General features: G+C 40.8%; 1 protein-coding gene across 1 annotated transcript in view; it reads left to right on the forward strand.

The window, feature by feature from the left end:
* The window catches only part of LOC131913759 (uncharacterized), a 138724-nt gene extending 124577 nt beyond the window's left edge, over nucleotides 1-14147 (forward strand). Inside the window, exons 12-13 of the mRNA XM_059266545.1 lie at nucleotides 13302-13443; nucleotides 14063-14147. Of these exons, the coding sequence (XP_059122528.1) occupies nucleotides 13302-13443; nucleotides 14063-14147 (227 nt within the window). The remainder of the gene's footprint in view (nucleotides 1-13301; nucleotides 13444-14062) is intronic.
* The last annotated feature ends 5504 nt before the right edge of the window (nucleotides 14148-19651 follow it).

A 19651-nucleotide genomic window follows, 5' to 3' on the forward strand; every position in this document is an offset into this window, starting at 1 on the left:
TGACTCAGGTCCCTACTAAGAGCTTGCAAACATCCACAGTGATCTCCATAGCTGCCACACCTCACAGTAAAGGAGTAGAGAATAATAAAGATGGAATATCCTTATTGGAATGGGTCTAAGGTGACTACAGCAGTCTTAGCTGTACTACCCCTTTTCTTCTAAACAGAGGAGTGGAAACTTTTAGAAAGAAGACAGAAAAGCTCCCCTAATTATGACACCTTCACTTAAGTTAAAATTATATTTTAATGTTCAAATATATCTGGTATAAACATTACTATATACACTTACATATTTACAACTGGTATGAATAAAACTGTTATAGATATTTACACTTTTTATCACTATATTTACACTTTTTACAAACTTACATTATACATATTTACACTTTTTACAAACTTATATTCAAAAGGAAACTCTATAAAATTATTTTACAAATTTTAGCACATATCTAGAAGAGGTGTCTTAAAAGAACTATTTACCAAACTTATAGTCAAGAGGAAACTCTATTAGCAAACATCTAGAAAGAATCTCTTAACAGAACTAACTTACACTCAAAAGCAAACTCTATTAGCAAACATCTAGAAGAGATTTCTTAACTGAACTATTACATTTTCTTCTAACAAGACAGGAAATACGCAAATCATTTCTAAAGTTCAGAGTTTATAGTCAGCTTTGGTATATTCTGAAAGTTTTCTTGAGAGTTTAAGTCAGAATCTCCCTTTTCCATACCTTGTACCAAACTCTAAGAGAGCCATCAAGCTTCTGAGGGTACAATTTCCCCCTTAATTTTTTTTTTAAAGTTGCTTTTTAAACTGTCATAAGCTCTTTCAATGATGCCTTGTCTTTGATAGATTTTTATTAGACCAATGTTTCTGATAAAGTTATTTGTTCACAGAAACTGCTACTGTCCAAAGAGACAAGAACATAGACATGTTTTATTTATCACGAAACACATCTTTCATTGGCTCACTCTGAGAAAGAACATTTTCATAATTTTATATTTTCATTCCATTCGCTAGCTTCTCAACCCCTGATGCCAATTTTATCAGTAGCTTTGACACACTCTGATCATGAGTCATTCAGCTCAGACTGTAGCTGTAGCTTTTCAACCTTCAATACTTGGCACATTTTTCCTATTCTCACAAACATCAGTGCATTCACTAAGCAAACATTCTAATTTAGCATTGTTTTCTTGTGGGGAACTTTCAAGTTAAGTGACTCTATTTTGTAAGACAGATAAAATTTCTGGAGTTTGGTCCCCATCTACAAAACAGTCACTCCTTTCTAAATACATGCTTCCTTGTTCCCCATTATATTTGCAAAGGAATCACTCACTGCAGGCTGTTGTTCAAAAGGAAAAAAATTTCTCTGATTATCCTCATTTGTTAAGGATTTCAAAATGACTTGAGAAGCATCATTAGCATTTTAATTGCTTTCTGACAGACATCACCTGTTTCTCACTCTTCCATAGCAAATAATTCCCACCTGATAGGCAAGCTGTTTGCCTGTTTCTCATTCCCAGGAGGCAAGCTAACAAAGCTTGTGGAAAAAATGGCATTTGGGAGTTTTTGGAGAGGCTATACTGGCAGGATTTCCCTTGGGCATTTTGATACTAAGTTACTGGGAATATCTGAAAGTTTTTTGTCCCAGTCTATCTGCTTTTTCTCCAGGTCTGCTTGCCTATGCCACCTCACTTTTGTGCACTACATTTCCCAAGCTGCCTTTCTCTATAACATCATGCTGTTACAAACTATGTTACAGACTACATTTCCCAAGCTGCCTTTCAGGTCTGCTGCACTCCCATTTCTGTTTACATGGTTTGTTTTCATACTGAAAATCAAGATCAAGTGAGCTGTTTTTTGCCATGGGAGGTTTCTGTTCTTCTTGAGCTTGCATTGACAGGTGTACTTCCTTCACTTGACATTGTCCCTGGAGTGGGCTGCACCCACCCCCGCACGTGCTTACAGATTGGCACTTGTCTCCTGCCTTACGAGGTCAGTGAAGGAAAATGAAACTACTTGAAATAAAGCTTTTTCAGTAAGATTTTTTTCCCCTGGATAGATCTTCTGCTTGTCCCCGCTTGTCCCCTCCCCCAAGATGCAGAGTCCCTGATGCCTTAGGCTCAGTTTCTCTGCTAACTGCTTTCTGTTCTGGGGATAAGGGCTTGAGTTCCTGTTTCTATTTGGGCAAAGTTTTCCTCAGCTTTTTTCATGCTGTTATTACTTCTAGGAACTTAGACCCTGCCTCCCCCATTACAGGGAGGATTTCAAAGCCTTCACTGCTTCCTTCGCACCAGCAGTCCCTCCCCGGGTCCTGCACCACCTCTGCTGTGGCTCCACTTTGGGGGGAAGCTGTCCCTGCTCAGCTCTCTGTCTGCATTTTCTTGGGTGTAGGCTCTGGCTGCAAGGGATTCTGGCTAATACTGGCTTGAAGGAGAGACAGGACTAGCAGAGAGGATTTGTCATATTTCAAGAGGTTTTTTGTTTTTTCTAGAGCAAATACAGGTTGTTGCTGGAGAATTTCTCTCCAGCTCCCGCCACCAAGTCCCGCCAGTCCCGGGCCCACTTATAAAATAAACACACAGACTCTTACATTATTTAAACTGCTTGGCCATTAGCTCAGGCCTGTCATTGTCTAGCTCTTACTCTTATATTTAGCCCATTTCTATTAATCTTCACTTTGCCACATGGCTCATGGCTTACTGGTACCTTACATCTTCCTTGTCCTGATGGCGGCTGGCAGTGTCTCTCCCTCAGCCTTCCACTTCCCAGAATTCTTTTCCTTGTCCCACCTATACTTCCTGCCTAGCCAATGGCCAATCAGTGATTTATTTACTGACCAATCAGCAACACACTTGACATACAGACCATCCCACAGCACTTCCCCTTTTCTTTTCTTAAAAAGGAAGGTTTTAACCTTAACATAGTAAAATTACATATAACAAAACAATTATCAAGCAAGAATTACAGTTACAATATTAAAGAAGAGATCCTATCTATCTTATATTTGTAAGTTTAAGGTTTTATATCTAACTTATCTTTTATTATAACTAAGGAAAATTGTAAGTATCTAGTCTTTAACCACATCAAAGACCTCAGAAGGATATATTACTACCTGAGAAATGGAGAAGGATATAAGCAACTTTTAGGAGTCTTGTAGGGTAGACAGAGACAGCTGGCAGCCTGGACAGTCATTCAAAGTTCTCTTGTAAAGTTGGGGCATCTGTCTTCAGCCCACAGGCCTAGAGTCTCTTATTCACTTTTCTCTGTGTCCTGTAGAATGTCTGGCAGTTTTCTCTGCAAAGCAGGAACCTGAAGGACCATTTTGTCAAGCAAAGTTCAGTGGTCACCTTTGTATGGGTCCTGCATGTCCAGTTGATCAGACAGTCCAGGCAAGAACAGTTTCTTGCCCAAATGGCTATTTTTGTCAAGGTGAAGATAAACTCCGTATGGAGTGTCTTCGATGCCCATCCTCCTCTCTGAAGTAAATCGGTGCTGTCAGGAGCAGACATGTCTCACTGTCCAGAAAGTCTAAATTTTTAAAACATTTTAAATGCCATATTCTGTAGGTCTTTGAAGTGTTTGAAGACTACCTATCTATCTGAAATATAACTATGTATACCTAAAAGACTTAACTAACATGGCTACAAATATGATTATCATAGATGACTAATTATTAATCTATTTTTTAATTATCCATTATAATTTTAAATGAGTTACATAAACATAATACCTCAAACAAGAATAGAAATATATATACAGTATAACAAAATTAAGTTTAAATTTGTATCAATAAACTAAAATCTATAGCGATGTAAAACATTTTAAACAAGTTGTTACTCTTTAAAAGTAGGTTCATTAATCTACCCTTTCATCCCATCATATCTAAACTATCCCCTTTTTTTCTTTAGAAAGAGATTGTATTTATAATCAACCTGTTTTAAATAAAAATATTGGTTTTTGTCTGTCCCACACCAGAGGGCTCTTCTGATTTGGGACATAAGAATCTCTTAACCATTTTTTTTTTTTTTTTTTTGAGCAATATGTCTGGGTTTAGAGGGGGAGTGAGCCAATTCCATCTCTAAAGCCAGCTTGGTATATTTGGGAATTTGGGCGTAGCTTCTCTTACTACTTCCTGCTGGAGGGGGGCGCTGTATCTTATGGGGACACGAAGAAAATTTTAGGATCATGGAGTAGTCCATGAGGCTGTATCGTCTGAGCCAGTTGCCTTGGAACCATTCTGGATGTTGAGTCATCTGGGCCATGGTGTCATTGGAGACCTTTCAGGGGGTCTTGGCTGGTCAAACCTGATGTATCTTAATCTGGAACAAATCCATAGTCTCTGGCTTTCTGTGGAAACAAAAGCAGAGACTCTTTTCCAAAGCAACATATCCTTATATCCAAATTTAGAAGTCAAGGTACCTTTAAAATATACATTTTGGCATAACTCAACAGCTTTTACAATCAAATGTTTTTCTGCAGTTACGAATATCAAAGAGAACATAATCCAGATTCTCTGTGTGGTAGCCATCTTTACGTGGCTTATTTTTTTATATTAGCTTGAGCCTATTGCTTTAAACTGTAGCCTTCTAAGCCTGAAACGGCACTGGCGCTGTGGCTGCTGGTTCCACCCACTTCAGCTTCCCAATATGGCGGTAGTCCGTTTTCCGCCAGCTCTGGGAGCCATCAACTCTCAGAAACAGTGGGTCTATGCTTCTATCAAAGCAGCGTGTAGCGCAGAAACCTCTTTTTTTTTGTTTTGTTTTGTTTTGTGCTAGCAAAGGCTAAATTCACCATATAGCTTAATGTGCCATTTGCAGAGGCCTCATTCCCGCCATACGGCGGCAGGTCGAGCACGCACGCTAGGAACCCGCCAGTAGCTCAAACCGGCAGCTGCCGCTTATTTGAGAGAGACAATTAGGAAGCTGTTTTTAGGTCCGTTTTAGAATCTTTTTTCTAAGTTTTTAGGTCGAAACTCTTGCCACCACGTTGGACGCCATTTGTTGCTGGAGAATTTCTCTCCAGCTCCCGCCACCAAGTCCCGCCAGTCCCGGGCCCACTTATAAAATAAACACACAGACTCTTACATTATTTAAACTGCTTGGCCATTAGCTCAGGCCTGTCATTGTCTAGCTCTTACTCTTATATTTAGCCCATTTCTATTAATCTTCACTTTGCCACATGGCTCATGGCTTACTGGTACCTTACATCTTCCTTGTCCTGATGGCGGCTGGCAGTGTCTCTCCCTCAGCCTTCCACTTCCCAGAATTCTTTTCCTTGTCCCACCTATACTTCCTGCCTAGCCAATGGCCAATCAGTGATTTATTTACTGACCAATCAGCAACACACTTGACATACAGACCATCCCACAGCAACAGGTGACTTTCCCATACTGATAGATGTTATTTCCAGGTCAATCTATTTTGTCCTTACAAAAAGAAAAAAAAAAAAATCTGAGAAGAAATGACCTGAAAAGCTTTCAGATTTTTAGAGAAAGATTACTAAGTTTTTCCCAAGACTTCTGTTCCCTAAACTTTGGCTTCATGGCCAAGAGGAAACTAATTCTAATGGTACAATGTTTTCATACAGTGGTGATGCCAGAGTTATATGAAGAGTTTTATTTCATCTGCATCTGCCTCAGGGAAAATTCTTTTCGCGCTGCTCAGGGCTTAGATCTAAGCTGTCCACAGGCCAAAAGCTTCCATAGGAATCTTTTTCTGCCTGTTTTCTTTTATAGTATTTTTCCATGACTGATTCTTCCCAAATTGTGTTTATAGTCCCAAAGTTGAAAAATCAAGGACAAAAAGTTCCTTTGTCTTGTTGCTTATCTTATTCTACTTATTCTATTTATAGGAATGCCAAGGGGTGGAACAGAAGACCTCCCCCTAGCTCAGCCAAGTGTAGACCCTTCCAATCACCTAGTAACCATGCACATGGTCAAGCAATCCTCTAATGCAGCTCTGCTGGGTAAAGCAAGTTCAGATCTCACTAGGAAACCTTTGTGGGCCTCCATATATAGTGAGACCCTAGTGTTTAAAAAACTGAAACCAAGGGAATGGAATAAAGAGCATCCATAGAACAATCAGCTTTGGAAGAGAATAAGCTCTCATACTGCTGAGACAAAAAAGGAGGTAAAATGAGTGAAGACTGTAGCATAGGAAGCTGAGGCAGGAGCATGAGTTCCAGGCCAGTGTAAGCTACAAAAAAAATTCCCAGCAGGTCTCACCATAGTGAAATCCTGTTCTACTTTTTTTTAAGTTTTTTAAAGAGTGAAGGTATACTTATAAGTTTGTTTGATGGTTGTTTCTAAAGACAAGCTCTCCCTGGGATGAGCTGCATCAGTATCACATAAGATAATTACTTTAAAAGGAAAATATTTGGACACCATCACAGATGTATTTAATCTATATCTAGTGATAGGCCCAGGAATATGCACTTTAGTAGTTTGTGGCCCAGTAGATCCCTTCAAAAAGAAAGGAAATAAAGAATTTTCCTATCCATTGGTCCTTACTGAGAAATCAAAACTGGCCCCTTGCCTCACCACTGCTATGACTCCGCACACCAAATTCCACCACCACTAGAGGAAGAAGTTTTTTGTTTTTGTTTTTGTTTTTCCAGAGCTGAGGACCAGACCCAAGGCCTTGTGCTTCCTAGGCAAGCGCTCTACCACCGAGCTAAATCCCCAACCCCAAGGAAAAAAATCTTTACATTACATTCTGAGATAAGCAGATAAGCTGAAAATGGGAAAAAGATTCTGCTTAAAACTAAACTTCCAAAACCAGCAAAGCTTTGACACCGTTCCTATAAACTGCTAATATCAAGTGACTTTGTCCCTAGCTTTTGTAATACAGCCCTAAGAATCAGGTGAGGAAATTGCTATTTGACTTGCTTAAGATAAGCTAACTATAACCTCAGTAACTTACTGGACTTGGTGTGTGCGTGTGTGTGTGTGTGTGTGTGTGTGTGTGTGTGTGTGTGTGTGTGTGTTTGGGGTGGAGGTGGGGGTGTTTTTTATCCAAGTAAACATTCTTCTCAAGACTGGACTCCTAGTGCTTTATAAACAATCTCCCATTTTAGCAAGCTAGTAAAGTCATCCACCAAAAGCAAGATAAGGAGAGAGGGATGGGGAAGGAAAGAAAGCAGGGAGACTTGAAAAGAACAGGAATGGTCTGAAAACCCTACTGTGTTGGAATCAGGAAGGGAGAAAGATATGCCAGGCACTGTTCAGGTTTTGAGCAAAGGAGGACGTCTGAAGTCGGCAAAGGAGTTAAGGCAGCATCAGACAACTTTACTAGCACCCCAAAGCCTGGCAAAAACAGAAATGGAATAAAGTAGCAAAGCTAAATTAATCTCAGATTTAAGAAAAGGTGCAAGGAAAGGCAAAAGGTCCGAGGACACTCAATGGTTCCTACAGAGGGTTACAGGTACAGAAGACAGCAGCTCCCCTGAGCCCAAACTCTGCATATGTGAGAGGATAACTTCATAGCCACATTCCTTAGACAATAGTCAGCGGAAAAGCAACGCATTGCTAAGAGTGGCAACTCATCAGATTAAAGGAAACTATGGAGCGCACTAGGAGCTATGGATCAATTGCCTTCACAAGAAATCAACCAAGAGAAAAACGTTTAAGCTTTTCAGTGTGCAAACTGAAGCTGCCATGAATCCAAGGACATGTAACTTACCTGTGATATAGTTCATATCACCCACAAAACTCATTCTCAGTCGGATTCACTAGCCCACACTGGCATGCCCATGAACAACTGTGCTCCACTAGGAAAAGCAAAGCTATATAGATAAAAGGGAAATACAGATCCTGGTAGAGCCAGGGCCTGTAGCAAGTATTTTAAAAAGAGAATGGTATAGGAATGTTTCTTGGCACTATAACCAAAGAGAATGAGGAAGATAATGCAGAAGTACTTGTTAGACTGCAAACACCAAAAAGTAACTCTAAGTATTTTATCTGATTGCCAGTTGAAGGAGTGTAAGCATGGGGGTGGACAGGAATAAGAGGGACAAGCTGGGTGGAGAAGGAAGGGAGAGGAAAAATTTGAGCTTAGTCCATTTATCATCATTATCTGTGATCTCTCAGAGGAGGTGGTGTGGGCATCAAAAGGTCTGAATAGGACTTGTCTAGATGAAGAGAGTCATCACACATGGCAGGCCACTCTCATTGCATCTGCAATAAAATTCTTTTCTTCTCCCTGCCTTGGGAAATGACTAGTGTGACTTGGTTTGTTCTTCAGTGACATGCTTATCTATTGCTGACACCAACCACAATGCAACAGGATAGAGGCCCACGGGTCCAAAAGTGTAATGATGGAATGAATCTAGGGTATTGATTACATGAAAGCACGTGGGGTGGAACTAACAAACTGAGAAACACTATAGAGACCACATACAACTACTATGCTATTTTTCCATTGCTCAGAGGTGCTCACTGGGAGCCAGTTGGCACAAAAGTCCAATTTGTTTAATAACCCATGCATTCCTAGTTCAAAACTACACCCACCAGAGTGGACGATTATAACTGTCCTCCAGTTTTCTTAGCTGATTGGTTCCAGGACCCAAAGGTCTCAAAATCTGCAGATGCTCAAGTCCCTTATAGAAAGTGACAGAGCCCTGCAGAAAACCTATATATGTCCTCTTGTATATATTTCAAATCATCTCTAGATTTATAGTACCACATGAAATGGAAATTCTGCATACATTCTTGTTAGCCACTGTTAGGGAATAATGACAAGGAAATGATCTATGTGTTCAGTGTAAATATGCTTCTGTCTCACAAGTACTTTTTCTTATCTGAAGTTGAATGTTTGCATGGGAACTCACAGATTCTGACTGCTGACTGTACTTTTATTTCTATCTTTGCCAATTTTTATTTTTACCTTCCATTTGCCAAGTTATATGCCCAAATAACTAGTCTTTTTTATTCACATGAAAGCACCGCACAGCTGGAGCATGATGTGCAGACCTTTAATCCCAGGACTCAGAGGCAGAGGCAAGCAGATCTCTCTGATTGAAAGTCAGCAGTCTGACCTACACAGGGAGTTCAGGCTAGCCAGGGCTACACACTGAGATGCTGTCTCAGAAATTAATTAATTAATTAATTAATTAATTAATTAATTAATTTAAACACCCAAGTAGCACACAGTCTAGCAGTTCAGGTATGGCCTTACCTTAACCATAACTCTACTAGCCTATTTTGTATGGGAAGACAATGTATAATGAACACTGAAAATGGATAAAGTATACAATATTCTATAAAGCTCTATTGAAACTATTATATATATGTAAGATTTTGAAACCTAACATCAAATAAAAGTCATTACTAATTATGAACAGTACATGACATAAATACTAAAACTAACAAAAATTACATATATACAGACATAAGCACATTCACTAAATCCTTTTTTTTTTTTTTTTTGATTTTTGATTTTTGAAGATAGGGTTTCACTGTGTAGTCCTGGCTGTCCTGGATCTCACTCTGTAGAACAGGCTGGCCTCGAATTCACAGAGATCTGCCTGTCTCTGCCTCCCAAGTGCTGGGATTAAAGGAGTGTGCCACCACTGTCTGGCTCATTCACTAAATTCTTAGTGGTAGTTTCTTCTGAGATTAAAACTTAGTGATAAGATATGGTGGACTTAAATATGCCTGCAATGTTTTATTCATTTTAATATATCTTGAAATAAATGACAATCTCTCCATGTACAATTATATACAATCTTAGCATACAAATTACTCAAAACAAAAATAAAAACTATTTCATGAAACAAAATTTCACTCTGCAGCTCTAGCTGGCCTGGAACTTACTACACAGACCTTGAACTCACAGACATCCACTCACCTCTACCTCAGAATGCTATGATTAAAGGCATGTGCCGCCACACCTGACAAAAAAAAATAAAAAAGAAATATTTTCTAAGAAAAGATTTAGTAGAAAGTCAAGAGTAAGAGAGTTAGGAGGCTATGCTATGCTGTGTTGATCAGTAAGTAGAATTTCAGCATTCACAGCTTCAGAGTAAAGCAATTATGGGTAATAACAAGGCCCAGGGTATGGCGATTTGAATGGGTAGCTGATGTGGAGTCCAGGCTATGGTCATTTGAATGGGTGGCTGATGTGGAGTCCAGGGTATGGCCATTTAAAATGGCAGCTGATGTGGAGTCCAGGCTATGGTCATTTGAACGGGTGGCTGATGGGGAGTGAAGTCCAGGGTATGGCCATTTAAAATGGCAGCTGATGTAGAGTCCAGGGTATGGCCATTTAAAATGGTAGCTGATGTGGAGCCCAGGGTATGGCCATTTGAATGAGTAGCTGATGTGGAGTCCAGGGTATGGCCATTTGAATGGGTGACTGATATGGAGTCCAGGGTATGGCCATTTGAACGGGTAGCTGATGTGGATTGGAGGGTATAGACATTTGAATGAGTGGCTGATGTGGAGTCCAGGGTATGGCCATTTGAATGGGTGGCTGATGTGAACTAGAAGTAGAAACCAGTACAATATAAGAAATGAATGGTGCAGATGTGTCACCAGCATGGTTGCTAAGATTTTCCAGAATGATGACGATAGCCAGGGTGGAAAGAAACAATTGCCAAAGTCGTCACTGAATATGATTATAGGGTAAGGAGATTAATTGAGGGAAAAGTGAGGATAAAGAGGGTGGAGTGTGCATCGATGTATGAGTAATTGTTGAAAGAAGCCATAGTGGTGAGTGAAAAAACAAAACAAAAACAAAAACAAAACCATATCTATACCACAGCGTGATGGAGAGGAAAAAGAAATACCTGCTTTGGATCTGCTGAAAAGCACCATCATTCAGGAAAAATCCAATCCCAGTTAAGGTGAAGAGGTGGTTATATCAAAAATCCCATTGAGGGAGCTGGTATGATGTCTCAGCAGTTAAGAGCACTGGCTGCTCTTCCAGAGGACCCAGGTTTGACTCCCAGCATCCACATAGCAGCTCACAACCATCTGTAACTCCAGTACCAGTGGGATCTGACGCCTTCTTCTGTCCTTTCCAGGCACTGCACACATGTGGTGCACAGAGTCATGTGAGCAAAACATCTACACACAAAATAAAATGAAAAGAAAATCCCATTGAAACTGTTAACTTTCTAATTCACTGGCCCACAACTATGTGTACAATCATAGAAGAGCAGATTTATGCATCCATATAATATATAAACTTGAGTCCATATTGTGGTGGAAATAAAACTGCCAACTGCAGCAAAGAACAGTGACTACCTAAACAAATTATCAAAAGGCCAAAGGCCAAGTGATAAGGTGTTCAACCTTGGGAAATAAAGTTGGCACTGAGTGAAATGACCTGAGGGAGCAGATAAAGTTCCAAATATTTTAAATGAAGGGGTGATTCTGGTTGGGGAAATGGTTTTAGTTCTGGAAACAGTTCGTGCTAAGATTCAAGGAATAACTAGAGAGAATAACTGACCAAGAAAGAGACTTGAGGTTTTAAAGTCCAAAATGGACACAGAGAACGGGGAAACCAATACACTGCAATTTCAATCTTTTTAAGATAGAGTTGGAAGAGTAAGCACAATGGGAAAGAAAGACAGGCCAGGACCTGAGAGAACAAGACTAACTAATACTTCCCAATGTTCAATCCACCTCAGGGCTTAGTTTCTCTAACATTAATACCAGGTATGCCAAATTCTCTGCTCCATAGGCCTGAATGAAGGACCTCTCTACAATGCTGGAGTCATGTTGGTAACCCCAGGCAACATATGTCATCGCTATTCTGAGACCACACACACACACACACACACACACACACACACACACACACACACACTTCAAGACAGCTTTGTACTGTGTCCACTCATCACCCCTCAACTTAGTCTAGAGCACGGTCCTTCATACTAGGTCTTCACTTTTTCTTCAAATTCCTCTTTACTCTTTTCTGGGGACCTTAAGAGTATACCAAATAAAGTTAAAAAGGGGGCTGGGACAACCTCAAAATAGTGCATGTATCTAGCCACAGTTGTTTTTATAGCACTAAAATATTTCACTTCCAAGCATCTGAAAACTTAGCAAACTAAAAAATTTTTAAGTATAAAATTCATGTTGTTCTGTTAAAGAATAAGGCAGCAAGACTATGGCATTACTAACTATGGGCACAAGAAGGAAGGGTGGATTTTTGTTCTTTGTGGTGGTGGGGGCAGAACCTATGATGGCCTCATACCTCATGCATTCTAAGTAAGCTCTACCAGTGAGCTACATTTCCCAGTCTAAAAAGTAACTTTAAGGTTAACCAAGTTGGGTAAAATCACCAAACTCTCCAACTCTTTTTTTTGTTTGTTTGTTTGTTTGTTTTTTTGTTTTTCGAGACAGGGTTTCTCTGTGTAGCTTTGCGCCTTTCCTGGAACTCACTTGGTAGCCCAGGCTGGCCTTGAACTCACAGAGATCCGCCTGGCTCTGCCTCCCGAGTGCTGGGATTAAAGGCGTGCGCCACCACCGCCCGGCTCTCCAACTCTTTATCAACAACATACCGATCTTAAAACAAATTAATCAGGTTTTCACCAACAAAGAAGAAAAAAACATACAATAAAGAAAACATAAGGAAGTAGAGGAGTAATGTCAAAGCTCTAACAACATGCATCATTTTCCTGGCTTCAGACTTGGTTATCTTCTCTTACAAAAACAAGACAGCACCAGAATTCTTCCTGTGTTCTGGGCAGCCCGCAGAGAATAATATTTCCTTGTGTTGGATAGTCTAGGTCTACATTCCAAAGAAAATAATCCCATCTGCATCTGGAGCCTCCCTCTGGAGCAACTGCCAACTCCTGAGGAATTCAGTCCTCACTCAACAAACCCCAACTGCCCTTCAAACTACACCCTCAGTCACACCTTGCAAAGGTCAGTCCCTCTGTGATTAGCAGCCCCAAATGAAAATATGTTAATACTGAATGGCTCATTAAGCATTAATAGCTAAGAGCACTAAGCATTTCTTACACGTGAGCTCTGCTCTAAGAAGCTCCTGTACACAAACTGCCACAGAAACTCTTGGAGGTGTTACTCTTCCACGCATATCACAGAAGCAAAAACGGGGCAATTAAACTGTAAGGTGTTAAATAGCCACTCTAGGGACACACAGAGAGACGGGGGCAGAGCCAGGACTTGGGCTGGGCATCTTAACCATTATCTGATTCGCCACCTATGAGACAAAACAACTAATGCACTGTTTTATTCAGAAAAAAATGCACATGTACAATTTCCAAGTGGCCCAGGCTTGCACTGACTTCCTGCTCCTTTAGATTCACTGTTTATGTTGATGTTTTCAGTCGTTACATCTGAAATTCAAGAAGGGACAAATTGGTTCATCTTAGCCAACTGGAATAAGCAACAAGGCCTCAGTGGGAATATAGTCCTCACAGCCAAGTACCATGCTCATGTTTTCATCAAGGTGAAGGCCACATTTCTAAGGTAGGTGGTATCAGCAACAACAGAATTTAAGCTCTCAGAAGTTTAAAAGGAGTAAGTTTGAAGAAATAAACTTAGCTTTGGTATTCATTCACTCAACAACTACTTTTGGAACATTGACTATGTATCTGATACTGTGCTGGATTCTGGACATTTGGCAAGGAGCCAACTCAAATCCTTATCCTCTGGCAGCATTCACTCCCGAGGTAAGCTAGAAGAGACTGGACAAGCAAATAAACAAGTAAGAACTAGGACAGGGTGACCAAATAACCAAAGAGGCCTCTTTAAGTATGGGGCACTGGAGGACATACTAAATCAAGTGCTCAGAGTCAGGGAGGTGGATGTGCAGGTCCTAATGGTGTGTGTCATTATGTCTTCATTTCAGATTCCCAGGAACTGCCATATTTAAGAATATCTCATGATTCTGCAATACGGACTTCTCAACCTTGAGCCCCAGGGCCTGCTCTAGTTCAGACCTGCCCATCTCTCCTCTCTCACCTCCACTCCCAAACACACCCTCTCCATTCCACTGAAGCTAATCTCCTCATTGACCCACACATACCATGTTGTCCTCCCACCCCTTCTTCCCCCTACACCTACTAATTCTGCTTATTCTTCAAAGCCAGGAAGTTCCATCTTCCTCATTCTTCTATGCTGAGTCCCCAGCTCTCTCCTCTCAGCCATACGACTCGTTCTCTGATGATTAATTACCTAAAACTGCTCTTCTATCCCTCACTGCTGTTTTACATGTGCCATATTCCAGCACTTTGACTCACATAAGGCACCACAATCTCCTCCCAGCATGTGTGGGCAGGAGAGAAAGGGAGTTGGTACTTGAAAGTTCTCACAGCCAGAGGCAGAGAGAAATGACCCAGGCTCATCCCCACATCTCAAAGGGGCCGACAAGTATCCAAGAGGCACAAGTTCCAAACAGGAGGACACAGAGTCTCTAATCAAGTGACAGGAGTCTGACAACTGAGAATACAGGTGATGGGGGAGTTTATAGGGCTAATGAGGATTCAGGTGACACATTTAATGGAGTACTACAGAACAAAGTAAAAACTCAGCCTTACGGACCGGTCCTTCACGGGGTAGAGGTAGTCAAGACTTATTAACTTGGAAAACTGAGATGATTGGCTAGTTAACAAACGGCAGCAGCCGGGCAGTGGTGGCGCACGCCTTTAATCCCAGCACTCAGGAGGCAGAGCCAGGTGGATCTCTGTGAGTTCGAGGCCAGCCTGGGCTACCAAGTGAGTTCCAGGAAAGGCGCAAAGCTACACAGAGAAACCCTGTCTCGAAAAACCAAAAAAAAAAAAAAAAAAAGGCAGCAAGCAGAAGGACTCAGGAAAAGTTCAGAAACCAAGAATGTGAACCAAGATTAAGAGCCTGACCTAATTCTAAACTGGAGAAAGATCATTAGTGGGCCTGATGTGGGGAAAATGGGTAAAGTCGATGAAAGAGAGAAAATGAGAGCCAAAACTGTTCATGCACAAATTAATCCTTTGAAGGAAAAGGCCATACCTGTGCCTCTTTTCTACCATGCATAGCCCTTAGCAAAATAAATATACATATACATTAAAAAGAAAGATCAGAGATATTTGGGCATTACCCAATAGGGAGAAATATGCCCAGAAACGTAAGTCATCACTTAGCAAGCTAAGGAAGGCACAGGTTTACTAGAAGACTCTGTCAATTGACAAAGAGAGAGGCTATGTGATCTGGTGAATGAACACAGGACTAGAAATGAAGAAGTAGACTTAGGCCTCCAGCCTTGTCAACAACCTCCAATGAGATCCTTAGCAATCCTTCATCCCCACCCCCACCCTCCACCCCCCACCCCGGCTCAATTACTTTATCTGTAAAGATAAAATGCAACTGCTCTATTTTTTTTTTTTAAGTTTCTAGAACACTCTTTTCTCAGATCTCTATTTGGTTTTTTCATTCCATGTTTCCAGCCTTTGTTTTAAATCTTGCCTTCCTAATGGGGCTATATTAACTACTTAATACTGTAACCCACCCATTCCACTCACACTCTAGTCTAAGATCTTTGTTCTATTTGATTTCACTTCATAGGATATGGAACAGAGAAAGCATCCGATAAATATTTGTTAAATAAATCTAATATGGGGAAGGGGATCGTGTGAAAGAAAAACTAGAATAATGAACCATTTAAATGCTCCCTGAGGTCAGTTCCCCATCCATGGTCTTAACTATCCCAATATTTCCCTAAGCCCTATGCAGTAGTATGGGGTTTATTCAATAAACCCTCATTAAATTACTAATTAAGTTAGTGGGCAGCAAAGGGCAAACATCCATAATATTCTGGGGCCACCTGCTGTCAACCGGATTCAGTATCTACTTAAGCAATTATAGTGACAAGAATTGCCACAGGTGAGTAAAAGTTGCAGGGAATACTTACCTTCCCTAACAGGGACAACCAAGCTTTTCCAGTAAAAACAGGAAGTATGCTAATCTCCAGAGGTCCCAGAAAAAGATAGCTAAATCCCCCGGTAAAGGACTACACACCCAGTAATAACAGTAAGTGCCTTGCACTGGGGTCTTATGTATTAGATACTAACTTAAGCATTTTTATATAATCTTTTCTTTAATCCTTACACCCAGTCCATTGATGTATTGTCAACAGTTAATGGATAAGCATTCCTTTGAAGAGCCACAATAAACCGACAATGTAAACTAAAACATTAATAAGAAAATTAAAGACATGATGTGCACGGATCGTTTGGGAGGTACTACGGCACACGTACTGGCCAGTAATATGAGGCCCAATCCTATTTCATGCTGCTCTTGACCTGCTAGGTCTGGCTTTACACCAAACACAGCCAGGCTGCTGGGCTCAGGATTCCAAAGTTTACTTGTTTTAGTTTGTGTTGTGAGACAGGGTCTCATCTTGTAGCTCTGACTGACCTGGAATTCGCTGTGTAGACCAGGCTGGTCTGAATTGCAATACTGTGCTCGCCTCTTCCTCCCAAATGCTGGTATTGCGGCCAGCTTTCCCGACCTTCACGAGGGAATTTTGTACCTGGTTCTGGGTGGCTCAAGCTGAAAGGTGCTGTTAGCATAAGCACGATTCCGGAAATGCAGCCCCTCCGCCGGAAGTGCGGAAGTGGCTTTTCTATTTCCCTCAGTCACAGGGCTGAGGGCCCTAAGGCTGTTGCGTTTTCCTAGTGTGCTGCTCAGAGTGACCAGCAGGCTGACAGAACTGTAGCAGTCACCCCTCTGAGAAGGCCTGTGTGCCCAGGAGGATTGGTATTACAGAGGAGTGTCCAGGTAAACCTCCTGATCCCTGACAAAGAGCCGCCGCCGTCCCCCCCCCCCCCCCCCTTGATTGGATAAGGCTAAGGACGCTCTCTGTCCAGCTCTGGTTGCAGCTGCAAGACTTCCTCAACTTCCATCCATTCCATTCCTTCCGCAACTTACTCCCAAAGAAGGAGACAGTTGCGCCCCCTGGTGACCAGATGGAACCGTGGGCACCTTGGTCTTCCCGGCAGCCTTGATGATAAGGCTACTCAAATGGAGTAGGAAAAAGGTTATAGTTGCTGCATATCTGTTTAAGTGTTATTCTTGGGCTTTTTGCTTTTAAACAAAAAAAAAAAAATGCATCCAGTACCATGAGCCCGTAATCGCTGATATTATTGAATACAAAGCTGATTTTTAAGCAGTTAACAGTAGTTCAAAGAAAATGTTAAATACATAATGCACAAATTACAGCAAAAATTACGATGGCAAACGGGCCTGGTGTTTCATGCCTGCAGTACCAGGACATGAGAGGTAGGACTGTGAGTCTAAAAAAAAAAAAAAATGAAGGTAGTAAGGTGGTACTCAAAATCACAAAAAATGTAAGTTTCAAAAGGTCAAAGGGAATGTTCGTGCACTCTTTGATTTTATGTGTGGACTTGACAGGTGTTTTTAAATGAAATTAACATTTAAATAATTTAAATAGCATAATGCAGATTACCCCCATATAATGTGAATGAGCTCATCCCCATCCATTAAAGGCCTGAACAGAACAACCAACCAGCATCCTTGAGCAAGAGGAAATGCTCCTGCAGACACCCTTCTGACTTCAGTTTCATCTCTGTTGCTCCTGAGTCTCCACACTGCTGCAGATTTTGGGGCTTGCCCAAACTGCATAAGTCAATTTCTTTATAATAAATCTCTTCTTTATAGATATACATTCTATTGGTTCAGTTTTTCTGGAAAATCCTAGTATAGTAAGATACTTCAAAAACCCCTGATTCTTTCTCTTTTTTCTTGCACTTTCAAGCATCCAATATATTTTATGCATATTTTATATATTTATGAAAGTGTAAAATTAAGTAAAACTCCACAGCTAATGTTCGGAATGCCTATTCTAACTGCATAGAAGTTCATGGAGTTCTCTCAACTTTGGGTCTGGTCAATTTTAGTGTGTGATGTTTTTTATTTATTTGCAAGTTTTTTATAATAAACTTTATAAAATGAAAAACAATTCCTTTTTCTGACATTGAGTCAGGCTGTGAGGATGGGAGAGCTTGAGTCTAAAACTCAGTGATCTGAAATGTTAAGGTGTCCCGTTTCTTCTTCCCTGTGAACAGTTTCCCTAGCTTCAGTATTTCCTCCTTGCCCTCATACCGGATCCCTTGGCTGACAAGTTCCTAAGTACAGCTCCTCACTCCTCTTGGACGAGAGCAATGTAGTGGAATAGAGCTGGAGCTGTGAACGTGAATCAGGAGAGCTGGTGTACTGACTTGGGCCTTTGAGAGCCTGTCACAACATCTTCGTCCTCTCTTGAGTTCTATAGCATCTGTATGAAAAGATGCTTCACTGGATGATGTCTACGGTCTTCACCAGAGGTGAGCATCTTTGCCCTGCCATGGGGCTCTTTCCCCTTTTTTGGCCCCTAAAGATTCAACTTATTTGGTGTACTTTGTAAGATTCATGGGCTCAGCTCTGCCCTGCTTTAATTTTGGGACTGGAGAGACCCTCCATGTTACAACTGGAGCCTAATCCATGATCCCCTGGACCTAACCCCAGGGAAGCATACCATGACTGTGTGGGTAAGACTGCTTGACTCTGTGCCTAGAATAAGAAGGCTGTAGCTAAAAGACCTAAAACCACTATCCATTATTTAACTGCTGTGTTATAAAGCACGGCATTCGGGGTACACCGTTTTCTTTCTACTCGACTTTTCCAACCTGTTCAGAATAAGGTAGGAAAATGAAGCAGTACTATTTGCTAGAATCCTTTGCAGAACCCCATAATTCCTTCTAGCCCCCTCTAGCACCTATATTAAATAAGACAAAGAAAACATTTAATGAGCAAGTTCCCACTAATGAACTAATTTGGTCCATTACAGGATGCATGCATCTTCAAAACACTGTAAGAGTTCTGAGAAAGAACAATGCCATGTGGTTAATGCTATAAATGAAGCTCCTTCAGTGGAAAGTATTTTTTCAGGACCCTCTAATAACATATATATCTGTCAATCAGTCAACAGTTGATATTTAAAATCAAGTTAGAAGTAGGACTTAGGGCATTTAACTGCCTAGGTTCAAGTCTGTCTGTGTCTCTTATTGACTGTGACCTTGAGAAAAGTTATTTAACTTCACTGTGCCGCTGGTTTTCATCTACAGAGAGATACTTGAAAATACTTGATTAATATCATAACCTGTTGTGTGCCAGGCACAGCTTTAATCCTACAATCTTAGAGATTTTTACTTCTAGAATTTAAAAAAGGAAATTATTTGATTGATTACCAAGATCATGGGAATAGTAAAAGTAAATCAAATATGGAGTTTGTACTGGGGAAAGAAATCATATCTGATACCAATAGACTATCCCAAACCCAGGGAGCTCTGAAGAATACAAGGTAACAAACCATACATAACTCTGTGTATTGAGACATAGGCTGTAATCCCAAAAATGGCCAGCAGGTGTCGACATTCACTAACCTTCTGCCTCCAGTAGCAAACGCTAATTAGTGACAGACTGCAGCAGACCAGGGCTTCTGATGCAACACCAGGTATCTATACAATACAATACTTACTGTTAACACTTAACTAAAGAGAGAGAAAAGCAGCTGCAGTCAGTCCAGAAAGGAAGCTGACACTCAATTCCTTTCAGGAATGAAGTCTCTTCATTGGGTGAGAAGGTACAATATACTTGAGAAGGAACAGTGGTTGGAGAGACAGACGAGCTTAAATGGGCTTTC

The sequence above is a fragment of the Peromyscus eremicus genome, chromosome 6 (genome assembly GCF_949786415.1).
Source record: "Peromyscus eremicus chromosome 6, PerEre_H2_v1, whole genome shotgun sequence".
Classification (NCBI taxonomy): domain Eukaryota; kingdom Metazoa; phylum Chordata; class Mammalia; order Rodentia; family Cricetidae; genus Peromyscus; species Peromyscus eremicus.